A 24,858-nucleotide genomic window follows, 5' to 3' on the forward strand; every position below is an offset into this window, starting at 1 on the left:
TGATGCTCCAAGAGGCAAGGCCACTTTATATTTACAGAACCATTTATACACAAGGTGATTTACAAGTGTTTTACAGGACAGACAAAGAGAAAATAACAAAATTCTTTAAGAATTTGGTTTAAAAAAAAATTCAATATTTCAAACACTTAAAAACATCTTCAAAAATGTTGAAACACAGATATTAAAGGCAATTTTACATCTGACTTTAGATGGAAGTTTAAATTGAAATTGATATCCCATCCAAATCTCAAACAGGAAAATGTAACATCGATTCTTTGATAAACAGGGAACCAGTTCAGTGATTTAAGAACTGGTTCTGATATGATACTGGAAATAAAAACAGCAGTTTTTCTTGGTTCAGTTTTGACCCGAAACCTTTTATTCTGGCCATGTTTCTAGGATGGTTATAGAGTGAAGCAGCCAGCAGAGCAAAGGTGGGACGAGTAACAAATGTCCTGCTTCCTCACATTTTTATGACCAAATTCAAATGTACAAAAACCAAAGACTGACAGAAAATAAGGAGATAAGATGTAGGTAATGGAACAACTATTAAAGTCTAGAAATACAAAGATGTTTCCGTTCTTCATTTTCTTTTTCCAGACCTGGAAAATACTCAGATACTCAGTTAAACCATTTTAAAGACTGCACAGTAAACTTGTCAGTTTGAGATGTATGTTGGCCCAGTACCAACATCCTGCCTCAGAGCACGGGAGGAAGGACCCACGGTACCAGACAAGAACGCTTCACAACAGACTGTAAACTGCCAATCATGGGTTCCTTTTTTTCACTAATAAAGGACAAAGGGCAACAACCATCACCACAGCAAAGCTAAGTGCATCAGGAAGGATAAATTTCATCCCGGTCTCCATCAATCTAAATAATGTATGTTTTCTATTCATGTATATATGACGTAGCAGTCTATGATGCTGCTGCATGTTCACCTTCAATTCTCAAATACAAATAAGAAGAATGACATTTATGGCTTCTTGTCTGTGTGTGTTCTCATGTGAACATTCAACTGATCTTTTCTACTGAACTTCTTTGCACAAACTTGACACGAAAAAGGCTTCTCACCTGTGTGAGATCTAATGTGATAGGTCAGATGGCTTTGCTGGTTAAAAGCTTTTCCGCATGTCTGACATGATATATGCTTCTCCCCTGTGTGAATTCTCATGTGACGAGTCAAACCACCTTGCATGTTAAAAGCTTTTCCACACATCTGGCATGAGAAAGGCTTTTCACCTGTGTGAGAGCTCATGTGGAAACTCAAAGAATTTTTGTGGGTAAAAGCTTTTCCACACATCTGACAGGAGAAAAGTTTCTCACCTGTGTGAATTCTCATGTGAACGGTCAACCGAGCTTTCACACTAAATTTTCTTCCACAGGTCTGACATGAGAAAGGTTTCTCACCAGTATGAATTCTCATGTGAACAAGCAACTGACTTTTCAAACTGAATTTCCTTCCACAGATCTGACATGAGAACGGTTTCTCACCTGTGTGCAAGCTCATATGAAGACTTAAACTACTTTGCCGGTTAAAAGCTTTCCCACAGGTCTGACACAGAAAAGGCTTCTCTCCTGTGTGAGACCTCATGTGGTCTCTCAAAGCACTTTGCCTGATGAAAGCTTTCCCACAAGTCTGACATGAAAAAGGCTTCTCATCTGTGTGAGTTTTGATGTGGTCTCTCAAAGCACTTTGCAAGGTAAAGGCTTTTCCACAGGTCTGACATGAGAAAAGCTCACCTGTGTGCGTTTTCATGTGGTGTCTCCATTTACTTTGCAGGGTAAAAGCTCTTCCACAGATCTCACATGAGAAAGGCTTTTCACCCGTGTGTGTTCTCACGTGACCTGTCAGCTGACTATGCCAGATAAAGGTTTTTCCACAGGTCTGACAGGTGAAAAGATTCTCACCTGTGTGAGTTCTCATGTGCTGTTTCAGTTTACTTTGTTCAGTAAAAGCTTTACCACATGTCTGACATGAGAAAGGCTTCTCGCCTGTGTGACTTCTCATGTGTTCCTTCAGTTTACTTTGCCAGATGAAAGTTTTTCCACAAGTCTGACAAGAGAACAGATTTTCACCCGTGTGAGTTCTCATGTGGTATTTCAATTTACTTTTGTAGAGAAAAGTTTTTCCACAGACCTGACATGAGAAAGGCTTCTCACCTTTCTGAGAACTCATCTGAAGAATCAAGTATGCTGGTGTAAAACCATACATGATGCAGACTCCATCATCTTCCTTTTTTATCTGGAGAGTGTCCGATCCATCCTTGCCCTTGTTGATGTGTGAAGTATCTGGTTTCTTCTGACCCAAACTGGAGTTCTGCTCCTGGTTATGCTCTGGGGTGTCTGGGGAGGGATACAAAATGGGTATTAATGGAAATATAATCAATTAAACTTAAGTTTTTTCAATTGATTCATTTAAAATGCTTTGGACTGTGCCAAATGGGATTAGAATAATTATGTCTCTCTGACTTCATGGTATCTAAGAATGTTACCATCTGATGTGAACCAGATGTGTACCAGATTATAGCTTTCAGCTGACTCATAACTGCAGTCCCTTAGCAGGTCAAGGTAAGAAAAAGAAAAGCTTAAAAACAATAAAGGATGAAGATGAGAATAAAACAAATTCATAAAATATACACAGAGAAGCATAACCCAATAACACCAACACACACATATACATATCATCTTAAACAACTTTAAACACTCAGCACTACTGTCATGACATCCTGATTAGTGACTGCAGCTCTGGAGAGTCTCTGAAAAACGTTTTAAATTAGCATTAAATGACCTAAAAGGGCCACAGTTCTTCACATCTTCTGGCAGTCCACCATTGGAGAAATTAATGGAACCACATAGTTAACTTTTCGGAAACTCTGTTACTGTCGTAGACCCCTCATCACCTCTGCCGCACTCCAGGTCAAGTCCCTTGTTAGCCACACTTTTTTCAGCACACAGTTGGCACCTCAGACACAATTTGCTGCCTCTCTGCCATGTTCCCAGGAATGCCAAGGCCCTGGTTCCACCAGCTTCTGTTAGCAATAGCCTGGTAAATACTATGTCCCTAATGAACAACACATTCAACCTTAAGGATCTCTTTACTTCTAATGGATTGGACCGCTTTATGTGACAGGAACCTGGGTTGGTATTGATGGGTCCAGCGTCTTTTCAGAGCTTTTGGCACCTGATAGTGTTTGTCTTAACTCTCCGTGGACCTCCTGTCGAGAAGGAGGAACTGTGATAGTTTTTTTTCCGAATTTATATAACAGCTTTCTCCATCAACCTCTTTGTCCAGACTTGACCTGGACTGTTTTAAGCTTGGGAGCTCAAACTCATTGATATGTGCTGTGATGTATCGACAATAAGGACTTCTTAAATTACTTTTCAGAATCATTAGCAGAAATCATGCCAAAAAATGTTTCAGTCCTTATTGTTGGAGATTTAATGTGCATGTGTGTTGTTCTGACATACTGCTTTAGATGCAGCGGCTCCATTAAAAACCAGACAGCGTAAAGTTAAAGCTGAGCCCTGGATGAATGACACAGCAAGTGGCGAAAAGCTGAACAGAGGTGGAACAGGACAAGCAGCAGATGTCATTTCAAATACTGCATCACTATTAGGCAGCTGTGAAAGATGCAAAAAGAAATTATGTATCAAATGTTATTTTGTCAAACTGTTAATTAAAACTATCAATTCTTCTCTAAATCCTCCTTAAAATGCTTAGACTGATCCTTCCTAAGGCATATCTTTCACGATAACAATAACAGATACGATAAATTCCCATCCTTAGTGGGACATGCATGGAAAAGATGCTTAATCAGATGCCAGAATCACCTCAATCGACTCTTGACTTTTGGCGGAGAAGCAGGCGCAATCCATCCACCCTCAGGAGAAAGCACATAGCGACCCCTTTTTATCGAGATCTTGTTCTTTCGGTCATGATCCATATTTCATAACCGTAGGTGAGGGTTGGAATGTAGGGCCATTAAATTGAGCACAGCTTGTAGTAGTGCAGGTGAAGGCCCAATCTGTCTGTCCACCTCCTGTTCCATCCTACCATTAGTTGGGAACAAGACACAAAGATATTTAAAAGGTCCCCTTTCCTTAAACTTGGAACCCACACCCCAATCTAGCACTCCGCCAGTGTTTTCCAAGTCCTTGACATACAACATTGAGGAGGTGTGTCAACCATGACAGTTTCACAATGCCAAAGGCCTTCAGCATCTGGTACTGAATCTCAGTCACACTCTGTGATTTGCCGTCAGTGATTAAAAACACCTTCTCCTGAGTCTTAAGGCTCCACCTCCTCCACAGAAGTCACTGTGATTGGATTGAGGAACTCCTCAAAACTCCTGGACCATGTTCTCTGTCTCTACTGTCAATGCTGCCGCCCGTAGCTATGGCTGTAAGGTCTGCGGTGCCTGTCACGGCGGCAATCCCTAAACCCGGTGGTGGACACTGGCAGTAAGAGATGTTGTCAAGCTGAAGGAGTCCTGTCGCCTGTGGTTGGCTTGTGGAACTAATGAGGCAACTGACGGGTACCGCGAGGCAGAGGCAAAAACTCGGGTCTGGGAGGAGTTCAGTGAGGCCATGTAGAAGGACTACTGGTTGGCCTCGAAGCGATTCTGGCAAACTGTCTGGCGCCTCAAGAGGGGGAGAAGGCGCTTTGCCAACATTGTTTACAGTAGGGGTGGGGAGCTGCTGTCCTCGACTGGGGACATTATCAGGGAGTGGAAGGAGTACTTCGAGGATCTCCTCAATCCTGCCGTCACACATTTCCTGGTGGAAGCAGAGGCTGGGGACTCGGGGTTCGATTGGTGAGCAGAGGGTGTGTTCCAACTATAGGGGGATCACACTCCTCAGCCTCCCTGGTAAGGCCTACGCCAGGATATTGGAGAGGGTGTGTTGTGATTTGGAGCTATATAAATAAAGTGAATTGAATTGAGAGTCCAGCTGATAGTCAAACCACGGCTTCAGGAAGAGCAGTGTGGTTTTCGCCCGGACGTGGAACACTGCACCAACTCTACACCCTCTGCAGGGTACTCGAGGGTTCATGGGAGTTTGCCCAACCGTGTTTTGTGGATTTGGAGAAGGCATTCGACTGTGTCCCTTGTGGTGCCCTGTGGGGGGTGCTCCAGGAGTACAAAGTTGGGGGCCCTTTATTAGGGGCCATCCGGTCTCTATAGGAGCGTAGCAGGAGTTTGGTCCGCATTCCTGGCACTGTGTCGGACCTGTTCTCAGTGCATGTTGGACTCCGGCAGGGCTGCCCTTTGTCACCAGTCCCGTTCATAACTTTTATGGACAGGATTTCTAGGCGCAGGCAAGGGCCGGAGGGGGTCTGGTTTGGGGACCAGGGGATTTCATATTGTACAGTTTTATGGTTTATGTGTTAACATCTCTTCCATCTAAGTTGTTGGCCTCTTAGGATCACTACTGTCTTTTTTTTTCAGTACTGATGATTTTAAACGAACTAAAATCCTCGAAAGACTGGCAATGTAACCTTATCTCTCAAGTGTTTTTTATTTGTGTTTTAAAAAAGCATTCCTGTAGAGATTTTACCTTCTTAGTGTGATTCTGTAGCAAAAAACCATCAGTAAAGTAATTCCTGCCATTGCCTTTAAAATACAAAAAACAAATACAAAAGCTTAACCTCACTGGAGAAATAAAAGAATCAAATCTGTGGCAATTACTGGCAATGAATCTGTCAGATCACCTTAGAAGCATCTGCATCATATTGGCTTCTATGTTTCACAAATAACATTCGAAATGTTACAGAAACACATTTCTTCATCTGAAGAACATTGCCACAGTGCAACCTTTTCTTTCTGATCCCCAAAACACACGCCTTGCGACCAACTCTACACGATCCAATCCGATTTCTTTAAAACATGTAGGCTCCAACCAGACAGTCCGTTAATGGACCACCGGACTTGAGAGTATTCACGCAAGAGTTTGTACCAGAAATCCTGACATCACGCGACAACAACCAGATTTATCAACATAAACTGGTCTGTGAGTAAACACAAAACTGCACTTGCTGCTCAAACAAGTTCGCCGTTTCACTTTCAAGTACTTCTGAGCTCATACCATGGGTAAGTACACTATATATTCAAAAACTTTATCGTTGAGGACGAGAAGACCTCTGTGGGTCCATCCCCTCAACCAGCAAATACGACAAGGAGATTTTCATCATCTTGTTGCAGAGCTGAGACTGGACAGGCAATGCCAATATTTCCAGATGAGTGCAGAGAAAATGGATGAACGTCTCTCCTTTGTTGGACCGGAGCTCAGGCAGCAATCTACAAACTACAGAGCCGCAATAGATCCCAAACCAAGATTGGCAGATGGGTTTAAAGTTAGTTGAAATCATTACATGGCAAGTTTTTTAAACTTGTTTTATTAAGGAAAACAGACACACTCAAAAAAAGTCAAACAGAGTTCTCTAGAAATTCAAACTTAGACGTTTTTATAAAAAAGGACTGCTGTTTGAGTCTTCCCATTGAGATTCGGGTCTAGGGGGAAACTCCTGATGCTGACTGAGGCGGGTGGGCAAAAGGCTTGGAAATCTGCCATTGAGGCTGGGGCATTGTTATGCCATGGGGAGTATTGTGGTATGTAAATTGGGTGGATAATCATGTCTCTTGCTGCGTTCTATTATCCTCGGAAATCGGAACTGGGATGTTCATAGTTTACGTCATCTCCAAGTTGTAGTGTTCCAGTTTTCCTGCTTGTTTCATTCGTATTGCTAGCAACTGTAACAGCAGTCTTACAACAATAACAATAACACGGTTCCATGCTGCATTTCATTCATATAAATAGTGTTGAAACATCTCCTCTTATAAACAGGGAAAAGTAGTATGTGTACGACTGACTAAATGTTACATAAATAATAGAGAGCTGCTAAAAACAGTCACAGTAAGAACGTTTTACTATTATTGATGCAAGCAGCAACCATCTTGAATGCAGAGATTGGGTATGGGCGTGTTATCCTGACTTTCCCACTTGTAATTCCGACTTTCGAGGGCATTCGAGAGCATTCGAGGGGTCGGAAATGCCGAATTCCGAGTACATATGGAACGCAGAATCTATGTCGACGTAGTAGCTCTTTGTTGCTCTTCCTGTTCATCTGTGAGATCATCCAAGATGCGCATGATTTCTCTCTTCGCTCTCCGCCTTCTTGGGCTACTTAGTTTAGTCAATATGGGGACTGTGCTGAGAGCAAAGTGAGATGACTCTTTGTGAGTGTTTGTTGGAGTGAGATTTTCCAAAAGACACATAATGCGGTCCTCCATTGGGGTTCCTGTGCTCTTCGCCTTTGTGGCTGGTCTCCTTGATGGGGTTTCCGTTGGGCTACGGGACCTCTTTTCACCAGAGGTTGATGGTGTTGAATAAGTGCTGCTCGGCATGATACCCCGCTCCTCTGTGTCAGCTAGTGATAGAGGGGTCCCAGTTCTTTCCCCCTTTAAACCTCCGGTGGGACAAAGGTTGTTCTTTGAACTGCTACAAAAGACACAGTGATTTAAATATAACACTAAATTATAAGTTTAGAACATTTATTTAGTATGGTGGAAACGGTTTACTCACTACCTTGGCTGCACATATGGCAGTAAAAAGGACATTATGTCTTCGTACTTCCTGTCCTTTGGTGGCGACTCGGGTGATCCACTTGGGAGTTGAATTCTTTTGTTGTGTCTGAGAAACGCGTCACGAAGAGTTCTCCTGCGATCCTTGCATAGATCAGCTACAAAAAAAGTGACACGTATGAATTACAACCCCAATTCCAGTGAAGTTGGGACTTTTTGTACAACATAAATGAAAACAGAATACAATGATTTGCTCAACCTATATGCAACTGAGTCGTTCACAAGCAAGGACGGGGCGATGTTCACTGTGAACAGCTTTGTGAGTAAATAGTCCAACGTTTCTCAATGTATAACAGCAAGGAATTGAAGGATTTCATCTACAGTCCACAATCATCTGAGATGGACTGAAGCAAAGTGGAAACGTGTGCTGTGGTCGGAAGAGGCTACGTTTCAAACTGTTTTTGGAAATCATGGACGTCGTGTCCTCTGTGTCAAAGAGGAAAACAACTATCTGGATTGTTATCGAAGTGCATTTGTAATGGTATGGGGGCATGTTAAGGCTCAGTTATAGTTGCCCTTCAGGGTGTTGCATATGGCTCCGCTGACGGAGCCCGAGCCTAGTAGGTGTTTATACTTTATGCTGACATTGGTGTAGTATTCTCCAAATCCACAGGGGGCAGTAGACTACACGACCACATTGGTGTCTGTCTCTGTGTTTCAAAAGCCACCCCATCTCTAGTAGGATGGCTGAAATTGCTTTTTTTGGAATGTGTTGCAAGCATCTAATTCAAAATGAATGAATATTTGCACAAAAAAAAAAGAACTTATCAATTTGAACATTAAATATTTTGTTTTTGTAGTGGATTCAACTGGATAGAGGTCGAACAGGATTTTTATTTACGTTTACTCGCCTGACATTCAGCCAGCAATTCACGTGGCCAACGAGCGACAACACTCCACTCTCCAAAAATAGGAGGAGCTTCTGTCTGCTGCTTGCCGGTTTCAACTCAACATAGCGGACCTGAATTTTACGATTTATGGAAAGCCAAACAACGCCGCTGGCGTGGACATCCCCGGATTCACCAGAAACAGAACCAGTTTGGAGAGTACCACCACCTACTCCAAGATCTGTGCCTGGATGACGGTCGCTTTCAGCGGTACTTCCACCTATCCAGGACCAGTTTGAGGACTTGTTGTCCTGCGTTGGGGGCGAATAAGCCTCCGGAACACCTACAGGCGGTGACATATGCATCTGAAAATGTAATACTTTTTTGTTCCACGGCCAGGAAAATATAATTTCCTAAATGAACAGATGTACCTGGAGCAACTGCTGGGAGTTTCATACTCATATGGCATTGTTGTGCTATAGTGTTTAGTTACCCACTATGTTTAATGCACCACATAATGGCCAATACTGCAGAGTTTTGCAATAAAGATTCGGTATCCAAAGATCCAAAAAGCAAAGCCAGCAATTTGCACTCAGTTTGTGAGTAAATGTACCCAAACTTCAGCACTAATGTTTAAAGCACTACAAGTAAGTATTAATAGTAAGTATACATTGTTAGTACATTGTTTTTTTAGGTCTTTTATTAGATCTATTAAATACTTTCTGTAGAGAAAACAGTTTTAAATTATGGTTTATAAGTTTTCCAATTCAGATATCATCTTGTAAAGTTTGTACTGTATGTCTTTTCTGTTTCCTTTTAGGTATCTTGCCACAGGGGACTACTATAGGACAATTGTTTCCATGTGGGAGTCTCCACTGTCTGCAGCATTGTCCCTCATGTGGTGGCTGCCGTCTGGAACTGCCTGGTGGAGGAGTTCATGGCAAAGACTGGAGGTCCATCGCTCAGGAGTTCCTGAACCAGTGGAACTTCCCTCTCTGCTGTGGACGGCAAGCACATCCAGGTGACTGGAACCCTCAACTCTGGAGACCAGTTCTATAAGTACCAGGTGGATTTCTCAAATGTCCTCCTGGCAGTTGTGGACACGGGATACCAGTTCCGTGTCATCGATGTTGGGGCTATGGTCGGACCTGTGACGGCAGGATGCTGGCCAACTCTGCCTTTGGTCAGGCTATGCGGGCTGGCACACTACGTCTGCCCCCTGACACAGCACCTAACTGAAGCTGAGCACAGAGTTCCCTAGCCCCATGTCTTTATGGCCGATGAGGCGTTCCCGCTGAGGATGAACATGATGTGGCCCTACCCTGGATGAGGGCATCTGTCCTTTAAGGAGCGGGTCTTTAATTAAAATAATCTCCCGGACCCATCTCATGGTGGAGGACTCCTTCGGCACCCTAGCCTCACAGTGGAGGTGGCATCGTCGTGTCGTTGAGGTATGCACTGAAGTTGTGGAGCTGTGTGTAAAGGCCACATGTGTACTTCAAAACTTCATGCGTGCAAGGGGTCCAGCAGCTGGAGAGGTGCCACTGCAAGGTTGGGAATGCTCAGCTGCCAACAACTCCTCAACAGAGGCAAGGCATGTCAGGGATGCCCTCAAAGAATTCTTTGTGGCAGGGGGAGCAGTACCATGGCAGCCCACAGCATGATTGAACAGTCCTGTTCAGGACTAAATCTCAATGGCTTTTTTCAAAGACACCCACACACCTCTTAAGAGCAAACCTTCCTTCATCCTGGGTGTACATGAATGTTTCTGTCTTTTTTTATATATGTGATGTTTCAGTTTGTAGGTATCGTTTTCCCTTCTTTCTTTGCAGGAGCTGCACTGAAACTCAATGCACATCCTGACAATTAAAAGGTCCTCTGTTGTGTCTTCCTGTGGCTACTCTCTGTGCTGTATGACCTGCACACTATGGATGCTTCCTCCAGAACAGGGGTCTCCTACTCCAGCCTCCAGAGCTACCACACAAAAACTTCTACAAGCATCCTCCAACAGACCTGAATGAACTGAATGGCTCGTCAGCAGGCATCTGCAGAGCTGACTGCCATGCATCCCTTCATCTCCAACCCAGATGAATCAAATGATCATTAATCCATGAAGCATAGTTGGTGACGTAGAGTTGCTTATACATTTTAGATGCATCTTTGCATCAGAAATTTGAGTGTATTTCAACATCTCCAACCAGCTGAATGAAATGATGATTCTCCCATCATTTCATTAAGTAGAAGAAGCAAAAATGCACCTATATTTTATTTAAATTTATAGGGATCTCTGCGTCTCCAACTTAGCTGAATCATTATTTCCGATGCTATTAGTTTCTCAAAAAGTACCATTGGAAAATGTGTGTTGTTTATGTATTATTTACCTATGTGGTTAACAGTAGAATGCATTTCAGAAATGATTGGAGCTACATTATTTGCAAGTACCAAAATTTATTACAATAAATACACAAACTATTTACATAACTGCCAGAGTTGTATGACTCAACACATTGTGGGAGACAAGTACAGAGAGAACTTGGATGAAGAAAAGGAATGGCATGGAGAGAAGGAAGGAGAGGAAGTTAGGTCCATCCCTGGAGAAACTGCCACGTAAATGAAAACATTTTAAAAAACTTATTGGGGGTCCAGATGTTCCAAATTGAGCACAACTGTGCTATGGTCAACAATGACTTTCATTATTTGCAGTTTCAATAGATCTTGCTCATGTGGTGGCAGTCTGTCCAGGGATTGAGCTAAACTGATGAGGAAATGTTCATTGGGGGAGAAGACCCGTATGGGTGTTGGTGGGGGAGGTGGTGGTGGTGGTGGTGGTGGTGGCTGGTTCTGGAGGGCTCCCAGAAGCGCACGTTCCACCGCAGATGGGTCCTCCCGGGGTCGCACTCTCTTCCTCCTTCCTGCAAGATTACACAGTTTTTAAATTAGATTCCACACAGTGCTAGTGTGTTGATGTGTCTACACCGTACTGTGACATGTACACACCTATGGGAGTGCATGCAGCAGGGGATGAAGAAGCAGGGACCTGAAACTCAGAGACCGATGATTTAGCAGGTGTTTCAGCTGGAGGGGACCTGTCCTCTGTGTCATCACGATTTGTTTCTGTAAAAAGAGACATGACATGCTAGTGTAATATTAACAGTAGTCAAAGTTAATGTTGTTTTTCATTATTAAATGTGGTTTGGCAACATACCTTTTGTCTCCGATGTCTCTTGGTCTTGCGCTGGTGCAGTTAGGTCCTCTGCCTCCTCCTCGACCCGGTCTGTGTTGCTGGTGGTGGGCCGAGCAGTCACGAAGGGGTCGAGGCATGACAGGACAGCAGAGAACCTCCACTTGTTCACCGCACCTGCTGCTCCTCCACTCCTCCTGCTCTCCAGCTCCTTCCTTCTCTCCCTCAGGTATGTGTCCTGCAATCCCTTACGTTTTTTGCAGCACACGTCCTCTGAAAATATAGAGATGCATCATTTGTGAGATACAAAGCACATGAATATTTGTGTATTCCAGAAACAGGCTTAAATTGGTAGCAACCACACTTTCCTCGCATTCGGAGTGGGGGTGGTGTAGCCTGCCTGTGGGGGCAATGTCATGGATGAATTATGATATTGTCTTATTATTATTATTATTATGCTTTGGTAAAAAAAAAAATGCTATCCAGGTTATTTTCCACCCCGAATTTTGCTAAACAATTTGCCAAAATACAGTAGTGCAATGGCGCTATCTAGTGGTTTAAAGTTTGAAGTTAAAAGTTTTACCTGCTACTCCAGTCTTCTCACTGACTCTTTTCCAGGCTAGGTCCTTTCTGTACTTGTCTCGATTATAATAATTGGCTGAGTCATACAATTCAGACCTACCACAAACCGCCACTATAATCTTGTCTTCCATCTTCAATGAAAACAGCCTTATCTCCGCTGCGGTGCTTCACCATACGTCACAGAAACATCCATTCCTTGATTGGTTAACGTGATGCGAATTGAAAAAAAAAAGTTCAGATTTTTCCACTCCAGCAAAATTCGCTTCCCACCTATCGCGCGTTTTGCTTCGATTTCACTTGCTCTATTCGTCCTAATCGCATCGCTTGAAACGAGTCCTTCGCATCGCTTTGCTCCTGTATGCGCCTCTACATATAGGTCCTTCTCAAAATATTAGCATATTGTGATAAAGTTCATTATTTTCCATAATGTCATGATGAAAATTTAACATTCATATATTTTAGATTCATTGCACACTAACTGAAATATTTCAGGTCTTTTATTGTCTTAATATGGATGATTTTGGCATACAGCTCATGAAAACCCAAAATTCCTATCTCACAAAATTAGCATATTTCATCCGACCAATAAAAGAAAAGTCTTTTTAATACAAAAAACGTCAACCTTCAAATAATCATGTACAGTTATGCACTCAATACTTGGTCGGGAATCCTTTTGCAGAAATGACTGCTTCAATGCGGCGTGGCATGGAGGCAATCAGCCTGTGGCACTGCTGAGGTCTTATGGAGGCCCAGGATGCTTCGATAGCGGCCTTTAGCTCATCCAGAGTGTTGGGTCTTGAGTCTCTCAACGTTCTCTTCACAATATCCCACAGATTCTCTATGGGGTTCAGGTCAGGAAAGTTGGAGGGCCAATTGAGCACAGTGATACCATGGTCAGTAAACCATTTACCAGTGGTTTTGGCACTGTGAGCAGGTGCCAGGTCGTGCTGAAAAATGAAATCTTCATCTCCATAAAGCTTTTCAGCAGATGGAAGCATGAAGTGCTCCAACATCTCCTGATAACTAGCTGCATTGACCCTGCCCTTGATAAAACACAGTGGACCAACACCAGCAGCCGACACAGCACCCCAGACCATTACTGACTGTGGGTACTTGACACTTGACTTCTGGCATTTTGGCATTTCCTTCTCCCCAGTCTTCCTCCAGACTCTGGCACCGTGATTTCCGAATGACATGCAGATTTTGCTTTCATCTGAAAAAAGTACTTTGGACCACTGAGCAACAGTCCAGTGCTGCTTCTCTGTAGCCCAGGTCAGGCGCTTCTGCCGCTGTTTCTGGTTCAAAAGTGGCTTGACCTGGGGAATGCGGCACCTGTAGCCCATTTCCAGCACACGCCTGTGCACGGTGGATACAGTACACAGCTGATAGTCCTACTGAATAGACTGTTAGAATTTGTATTATGGCAAGAAAAAAGCAGCTAAGTAAAGAAAAACGAGTGGCCATCATTACTTTAAGAAATGAAGGTCAGTCAGTCCAAACAATTGGGAAAACTTTGAAAGTGTCCCCAAGTGCAGTCGCAAAAACCATCAAGCGCTACAAAGAAACTGGCTCACATGAGGTCCGCCCCAGGAAAGGAAGACCAAGAGTCACCTCTGCTGCGGACGATAAGTTCATCCGAGTCACCAGCCTCAGAAATCGCAGGTTAACAGCAGCTCAGATTAGAGAACAGGTCAATGCCACACAGAGTTCTAGCAGCAGACACATCTCTAGAACAACTGTTAAGAGGAGACTGTGTGAATCAGGCCTTCGTGGTAAAATAGCTGCTAGGAAACCACTGCTGAGGACAGGCAACAAGCAGAAGAGACTTGTTTGGACTAAAGAACACAAAGAATGGACATTAGACCAGTGGAAATCTGTGCTTTGGTTTGATGAGTCCAAGTTTGAGATCTTTGGTTCCAACCACCGTGTCTTTGTGCGACGCAGAAGAGGTGAACGGATGGACTCTACATGCCTGGTTCCCACCATGAAGCATGGAGGAGGAGGTGTGATGGTGTGGGGGTGCTTTGCTGGTGACACAGTTGGGGGTTTATTCAAAATTGAAGGCATACTGAACCAGCATGGCTACGACAGCATCTTTCAGCGGCATGCTATTCCACCCGGTTTGCGTTTAGTTGGACCATCATTTATTTTTCAACAGGACAATGACCCCAAACACACCTCCAGGCTGTGTAAGGGCTATTTGACCAAGAAGGAGAGTGATGGGGTGCTGCGCTAGATGACCTGGCCTCCACAGTCACCGGACCTGAACCCAATCGAGATGGTTTGGGTTGAGCTGGACCACAGAGTGAAGGCAAAAGGGTCAACAAGTGCTAAGCATCTCTGGAAACTCCTTCAAGACTGTTGGAAAACCATTTCAGGTGACGACCTCTTGAAGCTCATCAACAGAATGCCAAGAGTGTGCGGAGCAGTAATCAAAGCAAAAGGTGGCTACTTTGAAGAACCTAGAATATAAGACATATTTTCAGTTGTTTCACACTTTTTTGTTCAGTATATAATTCCACATGTGTTAATTCATAGTTTTGATGCCTTCAGTGTGAAGCTACAATATTCATAGTCATGAAAAAAAAGCAAACTCTTTGAATGAGAAGGTGTGTCCAAACTTTTGGTCTGTACTGTAGGTATAACATGTGAATCACTCCGGGCGCGTCATTCGCGTTCGGTCTGAATGCACCCTTACACAATGTCCCAGCTTCATTGGTATTGAGGTTTTCCTAAATGTAACATCTACCTTTTGTTTTCTATTCCATCACAGGTATTTGGCTTTGGGGAATCCATGGTCAGCCTAGCCTTCAGTTACCACCTGGGTGATCAAAGCTGAGAGCAGTGTGCATATGTGTGACACCATTAAGAGGGTCATGATGGAGCAGTTCACCCCTTTGTCATCACAGAAAGGTTAGAAAGCGGTGGCCCAAAGATTCTGGGAAAAAAGGAACTTCCCAAAGTGTCTGGGAGCAGTGGATGGGAAGCATGTTGGCATACAAGTACCACCCAAATCAGCCAGTCAGATTTTTTTAATTACAAAACACTTCTTCTATCGTGCTTTTGTCTCTGGTTGATGCTGATTACAGGATTAGGTTTATTCAGGTGGGGGACTTTGGAAGGGTCAGTGATGGACGGGCCAGTGATGGAGTAGTCTACACGGGGTCTGATCTGGGTATAGGGATAGCGAATGGAAATCCAAAACAACGTTGGAGTTCCTCACCTTGGTAAAGTTCTGTTTGATATGGTGGATGATGCTGCATTTCCACAAAAACCTCCCTGATGAGGCCATACCTCAGTCAGACACTACCTCAGACCATGAGAATATTAAATTACAGATTGTCTAGTGCAAGGATGGTTGATGAAGCTAGGTGAAGGATTCTCAGACATTGCATTAACTTGATACCACAACATGTGGACACATCAGTAGTTGCAGAATGCATTCTACACAACTTCTTGGTGGCTCCAAATGACAGATGTTGTTGGAAGAAAATGAAGAGTCAGAGCAACACATGGAGCCACTTGTTATGTCTGAGCCAGTATTTCATGCCTGTGGAAGAAAGTGCGCCATGGTGAAGCAGAATGGTGTGATATGTTTTGGCAGAAGTGTATTTGCTTTTTTTGTGCATATTTTTGGTAAAAGCTGTATTGCATGAAAAATAAGTGTTTTTTACATTGAGGAAGGTGTCAGTTTGCTTGACTATTGTCAAAGTTCATATGTTGTAAACAAGCTTCATTAAAGTTTTGTGATAATATTTTAAAAATATATTCATACAAATACATTATAATAAGTGTTGGGCATCGTCTGAATTTGAACAATTCCGGTCTTGATTCCTCGTTTCGATCTAAATTCTGATGCTTTTAAAAGGAAGGGTCAAAAAAGACGACATGGTTTAAATGAGCTAGCTAACCAGAATAATATCTGGATGAAATAGTCTGAACTTCTCAATGAATTTTAATTATATGAACGTTTTGGATCTGTCTTGTATTGCCTCATGAATAGCAGCCCAACATGGCGGTGGTATTATGGAACAACGGATGAAAGAGGAAAGCTGAGCACACATGTGGAATAAACACAAACAACTTCTCTCCAAATTCAAAAAAATGTATTAACAAAAACAATTCAACTCCAAGTTAAATACTTATAAACTGAAATATTTTAACTGGGCTAGAAACAATGAAACAAGGAATGAGGAAAACTAATTAACTATAAACAAATAAAGGGAAAAGGGGACCAATAAAAACAATGCAATGATTTCACAATATCCAGTGTGGATATTTGTGTTTAGGAACCAAGAACTAAAGTCTCAACAACCATAAGCGTTAGGGAATTCAGGTGTTTTTTACCACTATGTAGTTCTCTGTGTACAGTTCAAGTCCATGGTTCATTCATGGCTGGGACACAACAACATTTACACATATCCAGTTGTTGGACCATTGTTTACTATCTCCCAGCATGCATTGCAATTAACAGGAAGTGGGTGTCGCAGCTCTGATGTCACAGTGAGCCATAAGAACACGTGACACGCTCCACTATTGCTTTTTCTTTCACTGGAAACCGAGTAATGGGTTCCACGCAACGGAGGCGCGCATCATTCTGGAGAAGAAACCACACGTGGGTTTTCATTCATTCTCCTCACTTGCCAAAGTCATGAGAAGATCAACAAGCTAAAGGCTTGCCGGGATAGGAAGACCAGCAAGTTTTACTTTACTGATCGAAGGCGTGGATTTAACACGCAACCCAAGAAAAACCCACGGAGGTTTTCCAAGGAGACGAGATTTTCCTCTTTGTTTTTGTTCCAGTCAACTGCTGACGGTCCGTCATATTTTTCTCTTTTGCCAAAGGAAGGAAGCCGACCGTCTTTGAGTTTGTTACGGACGCATAACAAACTACCCTCTCTCCCCCTGCTCCAGAGAAGACGACACCAAGTAATCCCGTTTTGTTTTTATTTCTATTAGAGATAGCTTGGGCAGGATAGAGGAGGATTTTAGGGCGATTTAGAATCACCACTTATAGTCCAGTGTGTTCTAAGTTGTATGTGCATGAAATGTCTTATTGAAACTTTGATTGCTGTTGGACTCTGAAAGCCGCTGCGCTTTGAAGCTTTGTGTGTCTCACTGTTTGAACACCGAGCGCAGACTCAGGTGAACTTAAAGTTGGACTGCTAGAACCTCCATTGTCTTCACTCTTCGTGTTTTTCCACTGGTTGACGCCTAAAAGTTTTATGACCCTTTATGTTTCACTGAGCTCCAACTTTGGGGGTTTTATGACTGCAGCCTGGTGGAGGCTGTTCCCAAAGCTTCGCCCGGCACCATATTTTCTCTTGTTTTTGTCATAACTGCTGGTTTGACTTTCATACAGACTCAATGTTGTTTTATCTTGTTTAGTTAGTTATTTTACCCCTTTTGTGTAGAATGTTTGCATGCTTGATTAGGTGAAGATTATTGAATCAGAATAGCGAGTTGTATCAGGGCAGGTGATTTCATAAATATTCACGTAGATAAAGCATTTATTGTTAGATAAATCACTCTTGCTCAAAATAAACACTGTCAAAGTTCCCCACCTTCGGTGAAGTGGTTAATTAAACGGTTATATTTACCATGGTTTTCGTTAATAATAATAAAATATGAATGATACTGAACTAATTGTAATTATTAAGAGGACATCTCTGGTTTCTATTCATAAGTAATGATTTTTGGTTAAGAAATTATTTTTCTGAATTATGATTTTTTTATTATACTTTGATAAATATTAATTAATCAATCATCATAATCCTTACACAGTTTCTATTGCTGCAGCTACTTACACATGCTACTGGGCTAACCTGGTGCAGAATATCAAAAAAATAAAGAACAGCTTGTACAACCCAGTCCAGATTAGCAGCAGGTACAGAATGAAGACAGTTTTTTCTGCAGTTCACTGGGTGTAGAAAAAGCTTGACCCCATAAATATGAGAAGCGAGATCTGACAGCAAAGGAAACGTCTTTTGTTGGTTCCACCACCATGCAGCAGGGTCCTTAGACATAGTGGAGTAGCTCATTGTGGAGTCTGGTCAACTTCCTGGCTAACGTTAGCAATTTCTGATGGGTATAAGATGTATTTTATTGTTTTACTGAACCGATTCTGGCTGCAGTGGCTGGGTGTCAGAGCCAAAGAAAGAGGCAGCGGAGGAAAACTGGTGTAAACGGGCGCGGAGCGTTATAGACGGGGCACTCTGCTACTTCTACACCATGAATCCGAGGAGTTTCATCATGTTGGTCATGCCCCTTGAGATAATCTTATTCAAAGCGTTGCACTGAGCCAACTGGTGGTTGCGAGCACACATCCTGCAGATTCTTCTTCGTTGGTGTTCGGTGGCTTGTTCTTTTGGTCGGTGGACTAGGTATCAAAACTAAAAATCGAAATTAAAACATTTGAACAATTCCGAGAGAAGTGGAATCTTTGTCCCGTTTCCAACAGATTCTTGATGATACTAAGATATTATGTATTATAAACTATATGAAACATAGCTTTACAATATTTATACAATATTAAAAACAATAAAACTTTACACATTTGACACTTACATAATGATAATCTAAACACATTTTAAACGTAATATGTTATACTCACCACAAATTCCCATAACTTCTGCTATCTCCATCTGTGCTCTTTCCTTCTGGCTGTCGTCTTTATATGAAGGGTGTGTCGCGTTAAATAAAAACCGTTATGTTATCTACCTCAACGACCAATTGCTCGCCGTCCATCTTGAAAACGAACCAGGCGAAACTATTTTCAACCAACGCGATCGAAAAGTGCGTAATGTTCACTTTGCGATTTCACCGTTTTAGTTTGTATTTTACCCAAAGCAGATCTGTTTTTACTTTGCCACCGTGTCCTTCTTCCTTACGGACTCATCAGATTCCCGTCCCATTGCAGAGTAGGTCCTACCAACCAATCCAGCGAGTAGGTCCAACCAACATGCTATGGAAATCATGCGACCTGATTTTCCGTTGGATCGTGCACCAAATCCGATCCAGTTTGTTTTGGGGGTCAGTCCAATGCAGAAAATGTAGAAGAAACTGTTGTAATGATCTGCTTTCTGGTCCTCCTAACAGAACTTTAGCTCGATTCAAGCTAGTTCAGAACCCAGCTGCAGGGGTTCTGATGAGGACCAGAAAGAGAGCTCACCGATAAAGTGTCTGCATTGGCTACCGGTCCATGTTAGATCTAATTTAATGTTCTCTTATTGGTAGTTAAAAATCTGAATGTTCTGAGTCCACTTGATTTGTCAGGTCTTCAGTAGAAAAGAAGCGAGAACTAAAACAAGTGATACCTCTATCTTCTCCTGCTGCCGTTACCTGTGGACCAGACATCCTGAATACACAAAGGTCTTCAGAACTTTCTGCTACACTTCCCAGTCATAAATAAGGCTGATTTGACTGACTGATGTGTGGACAGTCAGCAAATCTGTTTTCCAACAAAGATAATAAAATGTCCACCTGTAAGTGAGCAAGGAACTCTGGGAAAAAGACTTACCTCGGCTTGATCCCGAGTCTTCATCGTTTCCTTCCTGCTTTAGGTTCTCAGTTTCAGCAGAGTTCTCAGTGAGAAGACAGATACTGCTTGGTTCTTGTTCTCTGTGGTCTTTCACTTTAAAAACAAGAGTCTGCATACAGGTATCGGCCTGTTGCTTCAGTCCAGGCTGCTCTTCATCAAGACTGATGCCGAGTTTCTCCTCTTCCTCCTTCATCTGAGGAGGTTCTGCTTCCTCCTCTTCCTTCTTAACATGCAGATGTTCGGGTTCTTCCTCCACCTTTAAATGAAAAGGCGCTGGTTCCTCCTCTTCTTTCTTTATCTGCGCTGGTTCTGGTTCTTCCTCTTCTTCCTTTATCTTCAGAAACTCTCCTTCCTCCTTTACTTGTACAAGCTCCGGTTCTTGTTCTTCCTTTATCGACAGAAGATCTGGTTCCACTAGATCTTCCATCATCCTCAGACGTTTTGATTCCTTTTGGACCAAACTGGATTTTCTCTAGTGGTCACAGAGGTGCTGGTCAGGTAGAGGTCAGGAGGCTGGAGTGAAAACAGACCATGGAAAACATTAATAACCTCACTGACTAATGTGACTTCACATCTCCCTCTCTATCGTTTCCAATGTATAGTGGAGGAACCCGTCTATTCAAGTCATGATGTGAGGCTGCGCCGTGCAGACGCAGACAGGAGGAGCAGGGAGGGGAGAACATGGAGAAACTTCAGCGTTCCACTGGTAGCTTGACTGGAGTGGTGAGGTGGACCTCCTTCCTCTGACAGTCAAGTTAAGGTCCAAATTAGTTTCTAAATTAATTTTCTAAATATTGCTGGAGAGTGCAGAGAGGACGAGAGAAATGAACTGCGGTGGTTTATGCCGTGGTATGGAAACTCACAAGGGTCAAAACTAATTTATGTGCATTACTCATTTGTGGTGGTTTCTTATTCAGTTGTTTATTTAAACATCTGATAACTATTCAACCATAATAAATATGCATTTACTTTTGAATGTTGCAGTTAATGAGCCTCTTATTTGTTTGAACTGTTTGCAAACCAAATAATTTTACACAACTACTGTTCATATAAATGTTAGTTTAAAAGAAGGCAGTAAAACAACTTCTGAATCATTACTGAATTTTGCACATAACAGTTCAATTAATCCTGATTAGGAATTTTAATAGCTGTCCAGCACTAATAGATGTCGCGTTGAGTCTGCTGCCGTATTCTGATCTACCAGAAGTAACAAAAATGGTAAATATGGAGGCGCTAAAAATAAAAGCAGAGAATGAAAGCAGGAAACATTAAATTTGATAACCTCAATATTTATAAAATTAATATTTACCTCATTTTAATGACCTCCAAATTCACAGATTTTAATTTTCACAAAGGCAAATTTAATTACATGTTGGTTTTTACGGCACTTAATTTTACCATGTTCAGCATTTCACACCTTCAATTCATTTGCAGTTAATTTTTGTTACTTTGACCCCCCTAACCTGTATCATATAGTTCAGTATTATAACAGCTAAACGACAGTTTTTTAAGTGATGTTGTTACTAGTGTAGTAAGTATTGTTTTTAACTGGTTTCATATTTCTATTGTATTATTAGAATAAAAGCCTGTTTTTGCATGTTGTCCTCCTCATTGTTGGTATATTTTTGTCTCTTCATTTTTAACTTTAAACCGGTAAACTACAGAACATTCTTGATCTTGTTTGCATCCAAGTGACCCTAATACTCCATTGTAAGAGGCAACACAGAAACATTTATCTTAGTTGTTAACATCAGCATTGCATCAATATATTGACTCAAACTGACTATTGGGACTAAGATTATCCCCATGATCACCGGACTCTGTTAGAAATGTCACCAGTTGATCTGGGTCCGTCTCCCAAAGGCCCAACAGCTGTCAGTTGTCTGAGAATCAGTAACAGGTCGGTAAGGCGGTGTTGGGACCCCAGCCATCGATTACAACAAACATGATCGTGGACTCTGAACCATACATAATCGAAGGCCAGGATGAACTTTTCTACACCTTCCAGTGTCACATTAACTTGTGCCTAAACCAGTCCAGGAAGAGGAGGAATCATAGCTGACCCCCGTGCCATCACTGTTTGAACAAAAATGCCGTGTTCCAACATGGCGGCCTCAACCACACGGATTTCCAGCAGGAGAACCGGACAGAGAGACACAACATGCGAATGTACCTTGTCAGTGAGCACACATAACTCTTCAACTTGGATCCAAAAGTGACTGCAATCACGTCGATCATAAGCAACACAGTTAAGTAATTGCCGTTTGGGTACCCAGCATTCATTCATAAAGGGGTGTAATAAGACAAGCGTGGCTCGACTTTTCTTCTGAGGCCTCCAGAAGCAGTCTAATGGAAGCAGACTTTTCCCCATGGCCTGGAGAACAAGGCATCGGGTCCGCAGCACCGAGCGCCTTCCTGCGTGCACGTCTAGGTAGTGAGATCTACCCTGCTGCACCGCGGCCACTGAAGGAGCCGAACGTCCCTTTGTTGTATAGTTCAGTGGATGACCAGACAGCTTCGCTTCCCTCAACTAGTCGCCCAGAAGCCTTTATCTCAGCACGGTTCATGTACAGGTAGTGTTTGGGCAGAGAAGATTAATTTAGAGTTAAATAATCTAAATAATGTTAATTTAATGACGTTTGTGTTGAGAAAACTCAGCTAAGTGCTAGCAGACTAGCTGATCAGCTCATGTTTGATTTTAAAGGGATGATAACAAGCTACAAGCTTCTTTTCTTAGCTTCAGCAGCGAACAGCTAAGGTAATACGTAACTGGCCGCCATATTACGAATCCATTAAGAATCATTTATCCAGAAAGGTTGTTAGTTTCCAATCTAGGAAAATAATATTTCCCTGAATATTATTTTACTAAATGTGATAACTAATTAAACACCAGTTAAGAGTCATTTCTCCAAGAAGGTTGTTGGTTTTATTTAAAGTAATATTTCTTTAAATATTATTTTAATAAATAAAGGCAGCTAATTAGACACAGTTGAGAATTAGTCATCCAGAAGGTTGGTTTTATTCTTTAAAATATTATCTTATTAAAATAATGTTTTATCTGATCTTACATTGTGAATGGCTGTCTGAAGATATACCAATTATTGCCTAAATTAGTTCCAAGACTAACTTAACTTCATTTCCAGATTCTTCAAGATAATCCTTGGTTCTCAAACATAAATAACAGAATAGTGAATAGAAATATTGCATCATGATATTGGTCTTGGTTTTAACCATCTTTGATTCACTTGTTCATATTGTACGTAGTTGGTCTTCATTATTCTTTAATTCTGCTTGGTAGTTTAGTTGGATTGTTTTATCAAAGTAAAGAGTTTGTTGACTGAAATATGTTTGACTTTGAGTTGACTTATTTTTGTTAATTAATTCTTGTATTTTAAGAAATTGTGTGAGCTTTGCTATTCAGTCATGCAGGAGCTTGATTCATCACTGGACAACACTTAACAGACCGAATTATTGTTAATTAAAATATTAAATTATTAATGTTAAATATTTTAATCATAATCACAACAACGGCAACCTGACAATATTAGTATTGAGGACGTAAGTTCGAGTTCAGGCGCTCATTTTGTGCGATTGATTTTTTTCGGACATGGTTATTTATTTTATGGTTTAAGACTAAAAAGACAGATAAATGAGTTTGAACTGTTAGTTAATTAAATGGACATATTGAAAGGTTTATAGAGCATGTCAGTTTTATCATGACAAAGTACGATTGCGATCTGAAAGACGTCACCATTTCCACGGTTAAACTAAAGGAATTGTGTTTATTAATTTGTAATGCCATGCCCCACGTTTCAGTCTGTTTCGGTCCAAATAACTCCAGATAGTGATAGATCACGGATTCAGCTTTTTAGACTCTTAGCCGCTGTTTGACGCAGTCTCTTTAGACGCTTTTTTAAAACATTTTTATCTTTAAATTTAACATATTGATTCACATCCCTCACATACGAGTAATACACATATGCTGGGTAGATCCAAAAGGCTAGCGACATTATTCAAACCTGTGTTTTTAACGTTTGCAGTGTTTTGATCAGGCATCGACTCAGCCACCTAACCTTTACAAACATCTGCAATATGAATAGTTCTCAACCAGTTGATCTTGCTACCAGTTAATCGGTAAAACCGGATGTTTCAGTCCGAGCTGAGGACTGCGGCTGGCCGGAGAAGGGAGGGAGGTTGGTGGACTTTATGAAGGATGGGGGGCGTAGGTTAAAGGTTACCGCAGGGTTAGCTGTAGCCTTCAGCTAGCATTTGAATCTGAACCCAAATCAGGCAGGAATCAGGCTTCCTGTCGGCTCAGTTTGAGCACAAAGCTCCTGTAATAAAGACTCAAAACAGCAAGCGGCTTTTAAAACGTCCCTCCAATGTTCTCCTCAGGAAAACCACATCAGTACCGCTGCTGATCCATACCTGTTCGCTGGAGGCTGGTGCTGGAGCGGCGTCTTTCTCGTCCTAGACGATGGGTTTTCTTCAGATTATGACAATTTCATCAGCAGCAGCGGGTAGCCTCTCTCATCCCACAGAGACCCACATATTTATCTCACTCAACACTGCCTCAGTCCAGGCTTAAGGTAACGCTGAAGCTCAGGTCCACTTCCGGTTTGGTTGGAAAACCAGATTCTAGCTGCATTTATCGCCACCTACTGGATCGGAGGGATGGACTCAGGGGAAAATCAATATTGCAGTTATCAGAGCAGATATTTGCAGTGGAAAGTGTCAGATAATATTTTCTTCATCCTCTTGACTGCTACCTGAAGGATCTTCCTGCTGTTTTTATATGGTTTACCTTTCACTATATTTGTTTTACAGTTTCTGGTCAGATTAATGACACTATAAAACGTTGCCCTGTTAGGTGATTACTTAGCTGTATATACAGGTCCTTCTCAAAATATTAGCATATTGTGATAAAGTTCATTATTTTCCATAATGTCATGATGAAAATTTAACATTCATATATTTTAGATTCATTGCACACTAACTGAAATATTTCAGGTATTTTATTGTCTTAATACGGATGATTTTGGCATACAGCTCATGAAAACCCAAAATTCCTATCTCACAAAATTA

At 41.9% G+C, this 24,858-nt stretch overlaps 1 protein-coding gene across 9 annotated transcripts; it reads right to left on the reverse strand.

Moving 5' to 3' along the window:
- On the reverse strand, positions 1-24,412 carry LOC124873742 (gastrula zinc finger protein XlCGF57.1-like). Of its 9 annotated transcripts, none has more exons than XR_007039614.1 (5): positions 24,202-24,412; positions 19,753-20,286; positions 7,588-7,741; positions 3,835-7,500; positions 2,240-2,346 (listed from the first exon to the last, which is right to left on the reverse strand). XR_007039614.1 is itself a non-coding variant. In XM_047374665.1 (5 exons), the coding sequence occupies exons 2-5, from the start codon at positions 20,201-20,203 to the stop codon at positions 11,102-11,104; spliced, it is 1,098 nt and encodes a 365-aa protein (XP_047230621.1). In that variant the 5' UTR covers positions 20,204-20,286; positions 24,202-24,409; the 3' UTR covers positions 10,899-11,101. The 9 variants fall into 9 exon arrangements, 7 of the variants coding, with proteins under 7 accessions (XP_047230619.1, XP_047230620.1, XP_047230615.1 ...); XR_007039613.1 differs by having other exon boundaries at positions 7,585-7,741; XM_047374665.1 differs by lacking the exons at positions 2,240-2,346; positions 3,835-7,500; positions 7,588-7,741 and adding exons at positions 10,899-11,382; positions 11,468-11,584; positions 11,676-11,924 and having other exon boundaries at positions 24,202-24,409.
- Positions 24,413-24,858: the final 446 nt, after the last annotated feature.

This window comes from Girardinichthys multiradiatus, chromosome 9, assembly GCF_021462225.1.
Source record: "Girardinichthys multiradiatus isolate DD_20200921_A chromosome 9, DD_fGirMul_XY1, whole genome shotgun sequence".
NCBI classification, from domain to species: Eukaryota; Metazoa; Chordata; class Actinopteri; order Cyprinodontiformes; family Goodeidae; genus Girardinichthys; species Girardinichthys multiradiatus.

What these genes read in the sequence shown, in the direction of transcription:
- LOC124873742 (XM_047374659.1), bottom strand. Translation starts at nt 20,203, where the DNA reads ATGATGGAAGATCTAGTGGAACCAGATCTTCTGTCGATAAAGGAAGAA. An exon ending in AGACTCGGGATCAAGCCGAG is followed by an intron (nt 2,347 to 19,752) that starts GTAAGTCTTTTT and finishes ATCCCTCCCCAG; the next exon opens with ACACCCCAGAGCATAACCAG.